This window comes from Grammomys surdaster, unplaced genomic scaffold (genome assembly GCF_004785775.1).
Source record: "Grammomys surdaster isolate TR1022 unplaced genomic scaffold, NIH_TR_1.0 126051, whole genome shotgun sequence".
Lineage (NCBI taxonomy): Eukaryota > Metazoa > Chordata > Mammalia > Rodentia > Muridae > Grammomys > Grammomys surdaster.
This window is the reverse complement of record NW_021620862.1, coordinates 3,708,337-3,722,896: the sequence shown is the minus strand read 5'-3', so window position 1 is coordinate 3,722,896 and position 14,560 is coordinate 3,708,337. Positions and strand designations below refer to the sequence as shown.

Sequence of the window (14,560 nt, the reverse complement as noted above, 5' to 3'; positions counted from 1 at the left end):
TACTGACTCTTCAGATTGTCCAAGGTACAATCTCAACCCCCATGAGAGCAGCTTAAGTGTTATTAAGAATAAAGGTCTGGAGCCCGGCGGTGGTGGCGCAGACCTTTAATCCCAGCACTTGGGAGGCAGAGGCAGGCGGATTTCTGAGTTCAAGGCCAGCCTGGTCTACAGAGTGAGTTCCAGGACAGCCCGGACTATAAAGAGAAACCCTGTCTCGAAAAAACAAAACAAAAATAATAATAATAATAATAATAATAAAATAAAGGTCTGGGGGTAATAACTCAGTGGTAGAGTATTCCTCAAATTAGAAGGTCATAAATTTGATCTCCAACACTTCAAGAGAGAAAAAAATGGAAGGAGCAAAAGAGAAATTCTTTTTGCGGACAGGAACGTATCTTATAAAATATGGTAAGATTTAAGATTGTGGGGACCAAATAACCCAGGTGCATTCGAATATGACGTAGGCAATTGACTCATCTCTGTAACTCAGATCCTGTAAAAATAAGAAGGGTTAGGACTTTGTCTAGATTTCATTTTTACTGATTTTGAGTTTGCACCTTTAGGCCCTTTTCAGTTCTAAATATATTCGGCTCCCCTCCAGCTTCCACGTATTTTAAAATCCCAGTCTGCGTTTTGTAAGGGTATTTCATTCCTTAACAAACCCAAGTGTTTAAACACAGAAAACAAAATAGGCTTTTAGAGACCAAAAATCAGGCAACCTTGACACCCGGATGCCATGCCTCCGCCTCCTCACAAAGCATTGCATACTGGGAATTGTAGTTCCACATCCCTCAAAGCACTCAACCCTTCCCCGCCACTAGCTTGAAAGCCCGTTAGCCCCGCCCCCTGGCCTCTCGGCTCTCGCGCGGTTGTCCCCGGAGCAGCGCGCCAGGCCGGGGAAGGGGTGTGGCCTCGGCCCTGGGGTGGTGGCAGTTGAGGCCGTGGCGCCTGCGGTCCGTGCAGCGGCTGTTTCCTGCGCCAAGTGGTCCCGCCCTGAGAGGGCGGCGGAGCGTGGGGCGGGGCCCGGCGGGAGGGTGGCAGCCGGCGGGGCGGGGCGGGGGCGGGGGCGGGGGCGGGGGCGGCCTCTGGCTCCTTCTTCCTCCGCATGTGGCTGGCGGTCGCCCCGCAGTTGGGTTTACGTTACGTTCTCCCGCCGCGTCTCCTCAAGGCTCTTCTGCCCTGCCGGGAGCCATGTCGATCTCTGAGAGCAGCCCGGCGGCCACCTCCCTGCCCAACGGCGACTGCGGCCGCCCCAGGGCGCGGCCCGGAGGGAACCGAGTGACTGTGGTGCTGGGAGCGCAATGGGGCGACGAGGGCAAAGGGAAGGTGGTGGATCTGCTGGCGCAGGACGCCGACATCGTGTGCCGCTGCCAGGTGAGGAAAGCCGGGCCCTTTCTGGGACGGCCGGCGCGGTGTGGTGTCACCTTGAGGTGCGCCCATCGGGCTGCGAGGTGCGGGAACCCCTGCTCTGGGATCTCGGGTGACGCTCCAGGTAGCTCTGGAAGAACCTGGAAGATGCGCGACGTTTGAGCTGTATTTCGGCCTCTGGGGACTGGGCTGGCGGTGCGCCGGGGGTGTAGTTGAGGGAGCTTCCGCCCGAGGCCTGCTCCGGACTCCGGCGAGGCCCACCCACCGGCGCGCACAAGGAAGGGTTCTATTTTCCCCCCAGTTTCTGAAATCGAGACTCAGCAGTGCATCACATGCAGGCTTAGGCGCAGAACCTCGCCTCCATCGATTTACTTTGTTGATATCAGAATCTGCTGCGGGGCGATGAGGGTCCTCTGGGGTTTTTGTTTGTTTTAAAGTCTGTATTTCATAGATCATTATTTCGGGGAGATCTGCTTTTTTTTTTTTTTTAACTCATCGGTCCTTAAGGAATCCCCACTAAGTTGAAAAGTGAGTGTGAGGCAAATAGATACGGAGATTTCAAGTCGGATATTTAGAAATATTTACAATGTAAGAAAGTTGACTTTCAGGAAATCGAGTGTTTCCTACCCGGAGGCACGTGGGTTTTAGGGTTTTTTTTTTTTTTTTTTTATTCGTCATTTGCTTTGAAGCAGCCTAGAGACTAGACCTTTGTAAAGGCTCTCAGAAAACTATCTCCCGGTTTCAGAATTCAAAATAAATGAGGAGTGGTGGAAGTTAATGATGTCATATTTAGGTTGTAAGAATTTTTTTCCCTGAAGGTACATGGTTTTGTACGTCTATGCTTTGTGGTCTAGGCTAGTCGTGGGAAGCTTTCTACCTAAAATTGAATCCTCTGAAGAAACTGGTCTATAAAAAGCCAGGTGTTTTGACTTGGGTCATCTTCCTTTTTATTTTGTGTTGACACCTTAACGTGTCTGAGCTAGCTATTGCTCTAACTACCGCTTTACTACCACTCTTGCATTCATGTGGTTCTTTCTCTTCCTGCAGCTTCTCTGGCAACATGCGTATTTAGTGATGCTCTCACAGGTGTTGGCATGGAATCTGACTCTCACTGCCATCGCCCAGAAAGTGCTCCGAAGCCCAGCCTTCACCTTTCACTTTTAAAATCAGATCTGGTAGCTGGGTTAAAGACTTAGCAAAGCACCTAAGCTCTTGCTGGGCAGAAGGATGGGGCTTGAGGCCTGCTTGCCTTTTTCCTTGGAAATGTGCACAGGTCCAGCTGCATTGTTGAGAGTATGGTTGTAACCATTGTGGCACTTCTCGGAGAGGGTTTCAACGTGGTGATGCACGCCTGTAATCCCAGCACTTGGGAGGCAGAGGCAGGTGGATTTCTGAGTTCGAGGCCAGCCTGGTCTACAGAGTGAGTTCCAGGACAGCCAGAACTACACAGAGAAACCCTGTCTTGAAGAAAAAATAAAAAATAAAAAAAGTTATAGAATCAAGTTTGTAGAGTGCCGGTGTTACTATGTTACCAAGAAAGTGTTCTTGAGGGAGGTCATGTATCAGTCTGATCTGAGGCCTTTGGAATGTCCGATTGGAGAAGAAGCTAGCAGAGAAATAGGTGATCGGACTTCTCACTCTTATGAACTTCTTACTACTTACATGATCCTTACATTTTTTTTCTTGTATGCTTTAGGATTTTTACTAATCTCACTAGCTGTAAGAAGGTAAAGAGACTTAAGCATTTTCTTTTTTTCTTTTCTTTCTTTCTTTCTTTTTTTTTTGAGACAGATTTCTCTGTATAGCCCTGGCTGTCCTGCTTGGGTTGATTTTTAGTTTATTTCATAATTTGTTTTTTAGGTATAAAGGAAAAATTATGTCACTTTTACAGGAAAATGGATGGAATTCGAGAACGTTTTGCTAAGTAAATCAGACTTAGAAAGACAAATATAGCATGGTTCCTCATCCAAAGGGAAAATTAAACGACAAGAAAGAACTGTCTGGGAAGAGGAAGGAGGTTGGGACAAAGATCGATGAATATGATCAAAGTACATGATCCATCTGTGTGAAAGTGTCATAACGAGTCAGCCATTTTTATAGTCACTATGTGCTAATTAAGTATATATTCAAACAGGTTTATATCAATAAGATATATCCCGTGTTATAGTTTACATGTCATTTCTCCAGAGTGTATATATATTCCATATTACAAGTAGAATGACAAATTAATTCCCTTATGAAACATAGCTTGAAATGTTTTTAAAGGCACATTCCCTCTGTTATACATTTTAGTAAATATGATTCCTTTTGGGGAAGAAATAGGTGCACATATAACAGTATTTTTACTGTTGGAGCACTGAAGGACTGTCTTCTGCTTCAGGATCATAGACAGTTATTTATAAATGTGTAGGTAAATAAGTGTGTAGGACTTGAATCAAAGCATGGCCATTACTGCTGTGCTGCCTTTGGTTTTAGATCAATATAAATGATTTTTTTTTAATGGAAAGGAGAAGGATAAGTAGAGGAGCAGCTGCAGACTGATGACTCATCCAGGAAACACCTATTGTGTATCTACAGGACAACACTTTGCTCTACAGTGGAAATGCCAGAGAGAGTGAGCCTGTGCCTACAAGAAACTCCTAGTCTAGGAAGCCACTGCTGTTCTGAATTGGATTCGTTGCCCGGGCAGGGCTGAGGAAGGTGATAGCGTGTGGAGACAGGATAGCACAGATGTAGCTTGTTAGGAAACCTATTACTGTTCCCACCTTTCCCCCAATAAATGACTATATTTTGTTCCTTTATTTTGTTGAGTAGAAACTACAGAGATGAGTAGAGTGTAGTAGTTGGTGCCAGTATTAGTATTATTTGTTTTTTCGAGACAGGATTTCTCTGTAAAGCCTGAGCTGTCCTGGAACTCACTCTGTAGACCAGGCTGGCCTTGAACTCAGAAATCCGCCTGCCTCTTGCCTCCCAAGTGCTAGGATTAAAGGCGTGCGCCGCCACTGCCCGGCTCAGTCTTATTCTTAAGAGAAAGCAAGGGTGTTGATGTTGGTTACCATGGCACACGTGGTTTGCCTGTGATCAGGTAAAACTAGGCACTGGCACCTGATACTTAGGGTCCGAGACATGACTACGATCCTTGAAGGCAACGACGAGTGCTGCGCTCACTGTGAGTTGGAAATTTAAGGTAAGAAGCAAACCCTGAGACTGTCATCACTTCCACGTCTGTGTGTTGGAAGCTGAAAGCAGCCATAATGGTGAAAGGCCAAGTGGATGTTTTTAGTCTTCCAGAGTCTGTCTCAGCACTTGGACATCTTTCCTGAAAAGTAATGCAGGTGACTTTATGTATTTTCCCATGTAGTGTGTCTGGCTATGTTGAATAGTTCAATCTGTGTACTAGTAGTAACGTAAAATAGTCACAAAGCTTGGAATCACAAGCTAATTGAAACTACTGCTTAAAAGGTACTTGACGGGGCGTTAGATCTGGTGACATAGTTCTCTGGAAAAGTGAGAACTCAGTACCAAGAAAGCGTCACTGACAGTAAGCATTAGCTCAGACGGCCAGATTCTTCCTCTAACCAACCCCCTTTTAGATTTTCGGGACTGGGTTTCTCTCTGTGTATCTTTGCCTGTCCTGGAACTCACTCTGTAGATCAGGCTGTAGATCAGTCTGATGAGAAATAGCATCCTTTTTGAGTTTCTGGAATAGTTCAGTAGGGTTTGAAACATTGTGACTTTTGCTCAAATTTCTAGTGGGAACCCCACTGTTTCATTCATTTTGAGCTCTGTTTATTATAGTAGAGTCCATGTATTTAATAGGACACTATTTAGAGTCCTAAGGGGTCTGATAAGTGCCTCTGGGATTTGTGTATGAAATTGTTAGTCCTCACACTTGAGCTTTTGCTGTTGTAAAGGAAGATACCATTGTTTTGTGTTCATAACACTGCCAAGAAGTTGCCTAAGTGTGTCTCACAGCAGGAATTAATTCACTTAAGGGTTTCAAAACAGGGAAGTAATTTGAAAGAACAGAAAGGCCTATTAGCAAATTAAACTAAGAATGGACTCATTTTTGCAGACTGATTTCATTTCCTTTTAGCTCCCTCTGCCCCACAGCTTTTAAACTTCTCCAAGACCTTTAGAACTTAGAAATTAAAAACTTGGGCTGGAGAGATGGCTCAGCGGTTAAGATCCCTGACTGTTCTTCCAGAAGTCCTGAGTTCAATTCCCAGCAACCACATGGTGGCTCCCAACCATCTGTAATGCGATCCGATGCCCTCCTCTGGTGTGTCTGAAGACAGCTACAGTGTACTCATATAAATAAAATAAGTCTTTAAAAAAAAGAAATTAGAAACTTAGAGATATCAACAATATTTGATCTGAACTTCTACTGTAGAATTGGGCTTGGTGGCCTTTGGTTTTGAAGAGCACAGAGAAAAAAATAGCCAAAGCATTTGTCTTCTGACTTCTTTATGATTCACTTGGAAAAGTCTGAGAACGATTGTAAGATGACTAAGGATTGTTATTGCATCCCTGTGTCCTGCAATGCCGTTCTTTAAAGCATTGTCCTGGGCACCATAGAAATGTTATTAAAATTCAGCATTTAATCTTACATTGTTATCACTAGAGCGAGCCATGAACTCCAAGAGCAAGAGTGTACATTTACTGCGTGTAATTGCTTGCTTCCTGAATCGTATGCATTCTTTGTTATAGAGAATGGAAAGAAACTAAAACAATAAGTGAGATTTGTCTGGTGGTGAGGAGAGTGATCAAGGCTGCTTCTGGGATCTCTCTGAGCAGCATTCATAGATTCTAGCCCTATAAATCTTGGCTTTCTGAATCTGATTGGCTCAGATTGGATTACTGTGCTTGATCCAGATCAATCACTGTGGCCAGGGGCGTGTTAATTTGTAAGGGAAAAGAAAGGTTGCTGAACATACTCTTAAAGCTGACTTAATTTTATATGGAAATAGAAGATAGAAGAAAACATCTAGCTGGGCAGTGGTGGCGCACGCCTTTAATCCCAGCACTTGGGAGGCAGAGACAGGCGGATTTCTGAGTTCGAGGCCAGCCTGGTTTACAGAGTGAGTTCCAGGACAGCCAGGACTACACAGAAAAACCCTGTCTCGAAAAACCAAAAAAAAAAAAAAAAAAATCTAAGAAATTTGGGATTGTTCTTGTTCATAAAATATCCTTTTCTGGATCCAAATAATCTTTGGAACCAAATTATTTTCTTATTATTTCAATTCTCGAGATAAAAGAGTGGAAATTAGCTATATAGGAAGTGGAAACTTCTGGTTTCTTTGGAAAGTTGGTTATGTCAAATGTTGGGGCACACAGGTGAATAGAATGTTTTTCTGAAGTGGACACATGTGAATGGGTTGTTTTTGTTTTTTTGTTTTTTGTTTTTGTTTTTTTGCTAAAGCAGACAAGTGAAAGGACACATGATGCTTAGAAGGAATATAAATATGACCCCATAGACAGTGGGAGTATGAGCACTGATTTCGCTTTGCTCAGCCTAGCTATTCTTATTTGATGACAGCTTACTTATATTGGTTCACCTTACATTTTGTTGTTGGGCTTTTCTTGTGGTGATGCCATAAAGAGAAACTCACTGAAGAACTTCTCATGAGGTTCAGCAGACTGTTTGGCAAGCCTCCCAGTTTCTTCTGGATTGAACTGCAGCTGCTGATTCGTGTTTGGTGTCTGCCAAGTGGACTAGACTGCAACTGCTGATTTGTGTCAGTGTTTACTAGTGGACTGGACTGAGAACAAATAATTGGAATTGCCCCAAAATACTATTTCTCAATCAGTCCCCCAGATTCTTATAACCTTTCTTTTCCAGTACCTCTGGTGGGTGGTGGGCTAGAGGAGAGGTTGGGTTGGGTCCTTATTAAAGTAGATTGAGAAAACTTTATGCCTACAATATAGTTTTTTTAAAGGCCAAAAAAGATTCATTATAAACCTTGCTTTTTGTTCTAAGTGAGTTGTTGTTGTTTTGGGTTTGTTTTTGGTATAATGTTATTGAAAGATCTGTGATGCAGTACCCAAGTTATTAAGAAGCTTAATATAAATTCTTAGGATTTTGTTTCGTTTTTTGAGTCAGAGCTTCACTCTGTGGTTGAGTCTTGCCTGGAGTTTAACTATTCTTTTATCTCAGCCTCCTGAATGGTGGGATTGCAGGCTTTTGTCGTAATGCTTGACTAATATTGTTTTATTCCTTTTCTATTTGTTTATTTTAAGGATATAAGTGTTTTGTATGCTTGTATGGCTGTGTACCACCTGTGTCAGGTGCCTATGAAGGTTAGAAGGTCAAAAAAAGGCATTGGGTTCTTTACAGCTGGAGTTGTATATGGTTGTGAGCTGTCATGTGGGTACTAAAGAACTGAAGTCCTCTGCAGGAATAAGTACTCTTAACTTCTGACTCTTCTCTCCGTATGTCTCTGTTACTATTTTTTTTTTATTGCTATGATAAAACACCATGACAGTTAAAGCAACTTGCAAGAGAAAACATTTAATTAGGCTCATGGTTTCAGAGTCCATTACTTTTCAATTTAGCCTAGACAAAATCTTAGGACAAGGGCAAAAGCAGCCACATTCCTTGAGCTGGAAATTCACAAAAATGCTTTCTAGGCCAGTTGCTGGTTTTTTGGTTTTTTTTGTTGTTGTTGTTTTTGTTTGTTTGTTTTGTTTTTGTTTTTCGAGACAGGGTTTCTCTGTGTAGCCCTGGCTGTCCTGGAACTCACTCTGTAGACCAGGCTGGCCTCGAACTCAGAAATCCGCCTGCCTCTGCCTCCCAAGTGCTCGGATTAAAGGCGTATGCCACCACTGCCCAGCTAATTGAACTTTTCCAGCTCAAAGTATATATTAACTTGGATGAACTTAGGGAGGAAGCTAATTTATCTGTCTGAAATTATTTATAACCATCTGCCTTTAAAGAATCTCCGAGTCAGTTTTCATCTCTTCAGTGTGTCTGTTGTTGTCACTATTACCTGTCATGGTAAATAATAGCTGAGAGAATAGGCATTTGTTACATAATGTGAGCTTTCTTAGGTAATAATTATAATAATGCAGCCTTTAAGCAAATCCTGGACTGAGTGGTGTACTTTTGAGACAGGGCCTTCCTTATGCAGTCCAGGCCAGCCTCACTCACTACTGTAACTGAGGATGACTTGAATTCTTGGTCTTCCTCTACTGCCCAATAGCTGAGATTGCAGTGATGCACCACCAACATAAGAACTTTTTTTTACATATGTAAACATTTATTCTCCCAAACTGAAAAAGATTTGTACCCACTAATTGTACAGTTTTGCAAAATTACACAGGACTTGAAAATAAGGCTCTTAGTTCATAAGTGCAATGGATCTTTGATGTCTGGTAATCTGCTGTAAACAATGAAAACAAATTTAAACCACTTAGTTTTTAGGACTCAGCAAATGCATTTCCTTAGGCAACAAAACATGAAGAGGAGACTACAAATGAGTGACATTTAGTTTTTGGAAGGACACTTAAAGTAGAAGGATTTTCCTGCCTAAGAGTTCCCATCTCCTTTTAATCTAAGTGGTTTGATTAAGAGGTATTGAGAACATAATTTACTTTACCTTTTTTTTTTTTTTTTCGAGACAGGGTTTCTCTGTATAGCCCTGGCTGTCCTGGCACTCACTCTGTAGACCAGGCTGGCCTCAAACTCAGAAATCCGCCTGCCTCTGCCTCCCAAGTGCTGGGATTAAAGGCGTGCACCACCACTGCCCAGCGTGTATGATTTTTAGAAAGGCTGATTGGCCTTATAATGACAGAAAACTGGAAACAACCCAAATGCATTTCGTTATGGGATTAGTTTAATTATTGTATGTACAGATATAAAAGAATGAAATGAACCGGGCAGTGGTGGCGCACACCCTTAATCCCAGCACTTGGGAGGCAGAGGCAGGCGGATTTCTAAATTCGAGGCCAGCCTGGTCTATAGAATAAATTCTAGGAAAGCCAGGGCTATACAGAGAAACCCTGTCTCAAAAAAAAAAAAAAGAATGAAATTGTTTTATTTGCAATTTATGGAATGGTCGTTAACATTATTAAATAAACAAATCTAGTTATCTGTCACCAGATGATATTTTATTCATTCATAAAGAATGAATGAAATGGCATGATTTGCATATATAGTTGCCTTACATATATGAGGAAAATGAGAGTTGACAACATGGAAAGAGCAACTGATGAGGGAGGAGAAGATAAGGGGAATGAATATAATCAAATACATAATACATGATATGCTTGAGATGCAGTGCTTGGTTTAGTGAGTATGCAATACTAAACAAATTTAAAAAGAATAAAGCATGGCTGTTGGCCTCCTGTAGAGACTCAAAGGTTGAGTCCTCACGTTGTGACAATAGAGAAAATAAATATGTGATTTTATGGAAAAAGTATCTTCAGAAGGATTCTAAAAACTTGTAACTGGTACCAAGTGGTAAGTATATGAGAAAGACTGGACAATTTTGCTCTGTGTGTGTGTGTGCGTGTGCGTGTGTGTGCGTGTGTGTGCGTGTGTGTGCGTGTGTGTGTGTGTGTGTGTGCGTGCGCGCGCGTGCGCGCGCGTGTGCGCGCGTGTGCGCGCGTGTGTGTGTTTTAAATGCTACACAATAGTGGTATTACCTATTGTATTCATCTTTGCTGTTTACTCTTCAAAGTTTGTTGTACAATCAAATCAGTTTCTTTGTGTTTTCCTTTCTTATTTTTTAATTTAAAAGTTGGAGAGATGTGGTCATTTAATATTATGTTAATATCCAATTTTTGAAATTGAGTATTTGATGTTACTGTTAATTGCCCACATAGCCATGGCTTTCGACTGTAATTCTAAACATGAAGGATTTCTTGATCTAATGTCTTGTAGAAGGAGAAGCTTGTAGGAATCTGTCACTATAACTAAATCCTTAAGATTGATCTGTAAACTAGAGTCTTACTGGGACAGCCAGTACTGGGAACTGCTTGGGAACACATCCTAGTTTAAATCCATCCAAGAATACAAATTCCAGATCCAGAGTTGCTTGGCATATCAAAGAGCAGTGTGAGTCACCTAAGTATGTATATCAAATTAGAATAACTGTCTCTCACTGTAGATTGCGTGTAAAGAATCATGAATAATTAGATTGATACATGTCCTATATAGGGCCAAAGTCAACCTAAAAAACTAAATTAGTTGTGCCTTTCCTACCCATTCGCTCTTAAAAATAAATGTGACTTTGAATTCACAAATTTCTTGATCCTGTGACAGCAATCACTCAAGTATACTGTAGTTTTGAAAGAAAAACACAATTATGCGTTTTTGGTTAAAAAAATACACACACACAAACACACAGCAAACATTTGAGTTTCCTTGAGTTGTATTCACTTTCAGCAAGAATTTATTATCAGGCTCAGTGTCCCTTTATTCTGTTTCAGGGAGGGAATAATGCTGGCCACACAGTTGTTGTAGATTCAGTGGAATATGACTTTCATCTTTTACCTAGTGGAATAATTAACCCAAACGTTACTGCCTTTATCGGTAAGTATTTAAACTGAACGTCTGGGGCAACATGGTAGTTTTTCATTATCAAAACCAACTTTACTTTTCACTGACAGATGGTTCCTTGATGTCTCACTCATTTTGGCTGTGATACATTATAGGACAGACCTGCCGAGCTGCTTGTTATCACTCTCTCGGTCTTTTGCAGAAGTGGTTCCCAGGATGTTTACTTTGCAGGCACCTGTGAGCATAATAGCCTCATTCCAAACAGAAGTTCTGTTTATCAAGGAGTTTTCCAAAGACTCTGACTCTTTTTTTTTTTTTTTTTTTTTTTAAAGATTTATTTATTTATTTTATTTATGAGTACACTGTAGCTGTCTTCAGACACACCAGAAGAGGGCATCGAATCTCATTACGGATGGTTGTGAGCCACCATGTGGTTGCTGGGATTTGAACTCAGGACCTCTGGAAGATCAGTCAGTGCTCTTAACCGCTGAGCCATCTCTCCAGCCCCGACTCTGACTCTTTATAAGAGATATTTCATTCTAAACCCTTACAGTCTGATGATTTATATTCTGTTGTTTAAAAATGTTCATGTCACACTAAATTAATTCTGTGATCACTAGCAGAGTGTGGTTCTGAAAGTCATTGGTGTAGTCGATGACCCGGCTGTACCCTTAGCTTCTTCAGCACATGATTGATTTGTTACAAAGAAATTGCAAGTTGTTTTGAACATAATTTTAGTGTTTTATATCTGCTATATATATTTTATAAACTTTGAGTACTTTTGTGGGAATTCCTTAATAAAGTACACTGTTCTATTAATAAATGTAACTTGTTCTGTTCAAAATAGATGGTTGTTATAGGTGTCTACAATTTAACATTTATGTGTATGTCTATATTATAATTACAGGTGTTTAAGGTGGAGGATTGTTTGTTTCTTTTAGGAAATGGAGTGGTAATTCATCTTCCTGGATTGTTTGAAGAAGTAGAGAAAAATATTCAAAAGGGGAAAGGTATGAATGAATGGGTCTAACTGTAATGTGTTACTGTATACAGTTTCAGTAAGATCTCATGCCAGATAAACTGAGTATTTGTCCTGTACTTAGAATTTTCAGATTATTAGAGTACACATTTTTATGGGAGTTTAAATTTCACTCAGTTACTATTTCTAATCAAGAATCACATCCTCATAGACCTTTGTGAAGGTACCAAGTCTTTGATGTGTTCATTACTTACATACTTGATTTTTTTTGGGGGGGGGGGGTTGGTTTGGTTTTTCGAGACAGGGTTTGTCTGTGTAGCTCTGGCTGTTCTGGAACTCACTCTGTAGACTAGGCTAGCCTCGAACTCAGAAATCCGCTTGCCTCTGCCTCCCAAGTGCCACCCGGCTACATACTCGATCTTAAGGTAGCTAGAGTGACAGTGTGCCTACTACCAGCTCTTGGAGCTTTTGTATATTGCTAGAACTTCTTCTGAACTATATTGCTGCATCCTTGAAAGGGTTCCCTCCCAAAAAAAAAAAAAACAAAAAACAAGGGATCATGCACTGTGCTGAAAAGAAACATCCTTGAGTCCTGCCTTAATTGTCTGCAGTAGATGCTCGTTAGGGTGGGAGGGGATTTACAAGGCAAGTAATACACAGTTAAGGGACATTCTTAATACAGTTTCCCTCAAGATGAGCTCAGATTTAAGATGCTCTCTATCTTGTTTGAATTGTGTTGAGTTTAAAACAGTCCATCCTTAAGTGTTCTGACTATGATGTTGACGAAGACACCCTGTCTCCCCACTGTCTCTGTTGCCCACCCTCCCAACTACCCTCCTCATTTTTTACCCATGTCCTAATCTCTAATCTCCGCTTAATTTATTGGGTGATGAGATCTAGGTGTGAAAGCTCCCAGCCCCTGCTCTTGCTCTCTTATACTTGCATGGGGAGATGCATTTATCTCATCACTGAGATATACTAAATGTAGTCATCTACAATACTGTGGAGAAATACTAAGTTTCATTATTTTGTCTAGTCATATAACTTTTGGGAAGGGTGGCATTACTAAAACCAACTTCCTTCTCTTGAATTCCCCCCATGCTACATACCTGATCCTCACACCTAGTCCAGAAAATATTTTTCTGTTGTTTTCTTTTTTGGATACTTAGGGATATTTTATGTGAATGTGACTTGAGATGGAAACTATTTAGAACAAAATATTTGGAGATAAGAGTCTGAATGAGCTTGTACATTAAGACCAGTGACAAACTTGATAAGCCCAAAGCTTTCTATGCAGAAGAAGAAATACAAACACGATTGCTTCAGTAAAAACACTTGTAGACATTCTGTTCATAAAGAAATTAAGTCTTAAAAATTGTTGCACAAAATGTTTGATAAAGTATATCTTTTCTTTCCTAGGTCTAGATGGCTGGGAAAAAAGGCTTATCATATCGGACAGAGCTCATATTGGTATGAGGCCATTTGTATTTATTTATAACTGCCTTTTAGTTAAATGTATCAAGAGAAAACATTTAATAATGAATTATTTCTATGTTTAAAAATTGTAGTCGAAGTTAAAATACATAAGATCTTGATTTTTTTTCTTTATATTATTTTGACAAGGACTAGATTGAAATTTATCTATTTCTGAAGACAAGCATAGTTAAGCAGAGGAGTAACAGAACCAGTAGTTTGTAATGTCTTTAGTCATTAAAGAATAAATCATGCCTTTAATCCCAGCACTTGGGAGGCAGAGGCAGGTGGATTTCTGAGTTTGAGGCCAGCCTGGTCTACAGAGTAAGTTCCAGGACAGCCCGGGCTATACAGAGAAGCCCTGTCTCGAAAAAACAAAACAAAAAAAAGATTAAAAAAAGAATAAATCATATAAATACAAAGCATTTATTTGTTGGTGTTGACATTCTTGTAAGAATTGCATTTACCTTTTGGCACATCTTTAGAACAACTGTCTACACATGTGATAAATTACCTCTTCATTCACACTAGTTTTCTCCATGAATTAGAACTAGATTCTAAAATTAATTTCAGCTGTCACCAGTGAGTTTGGTGTTTTCTTTTTGGTTATCATTTCTGAACCAGTAGGATTATTAGCAGTGATGTGTTTACAGGATGATCACCTAAAAAGGGTAGTAGGGGATTTAGACCAATAGAGAGCTTTGGAATGGACCTGAAGCTATTAAAAGGTTTTATGTCCTGATACAGTAGCTGCTGAAATTTTATCATTGTCTCTTCTCTCCCTCTCTCCCTTTCTCCCCATCTCCCCTTCCCTCTCTTTTACTCCCTTCCTCCCTCCCCTCCCCTCTTACTGTATTTATTTTATTTATTTATGGTTTTTTGTTTGTTTCAAGACAGGGTTTTTGCTGGGCAGTGGTGGCATACGCCTTTAATCCCAGCACTTGGGAGGCAGAGGCAGGTGGATTTCTGAGTTTGAGGCCAGCCTGATCTACAGAGTGAATTCCAGGACAGCCAGGACTACACAGAGAAACCCTGCCTCGAAAAACCAAAACAACAACAACAACAAAAAAAGACAGGGTTTTTGCCAGGCTGTGGTGGCACACGCCTGTAATCCCAGCACTTGGGAGGCAGAGGCAGGCGGATTTCTGAGTTCTAGCCTGGTCTACAGTGAGTTCCAGGACAGCTAGGGCTACACACACACACACACACACACACACACACACACACACACACACACA

At 41.0% G+C, this 14,560-nt stretch overlaps 1 protein-coding gene across 1 annotated transcript in view; it reads left to right on the top strand.

Moving 5' to 3' along the window:
* The first annotated feature begins 1,082 nt into the window (after window positions 1-1,082).
* Window positions 1,083-14,560, top strand: part of Adss (adenylosuccinate synthase) — a 31,179-nt gene continuing 17,701 nt past the window's right edge. Inside the window, exons 1-4 of the mRNA XM_028755246.1 lie at window positions 1,083-1,374; window positions 10,801-10,903; window positions 11,812-11,880; window positions 13,269-13,319. Coding sequence (XP_028611079.1) covers window positions 1,192-1,374; window positions 10,801-10,903; window positions 11,812-11,880; window positions 13,269-13,319 — 406 coding nt within the window. The 5' untranslated portion in view covers window positions 1,083-1,191. The remainder of the gene's footprint in view (window positions 1,375-10,800; window positions 10,904-11,811; window positions 11,881-13,268; window positions 13,320-14,560) is intronic.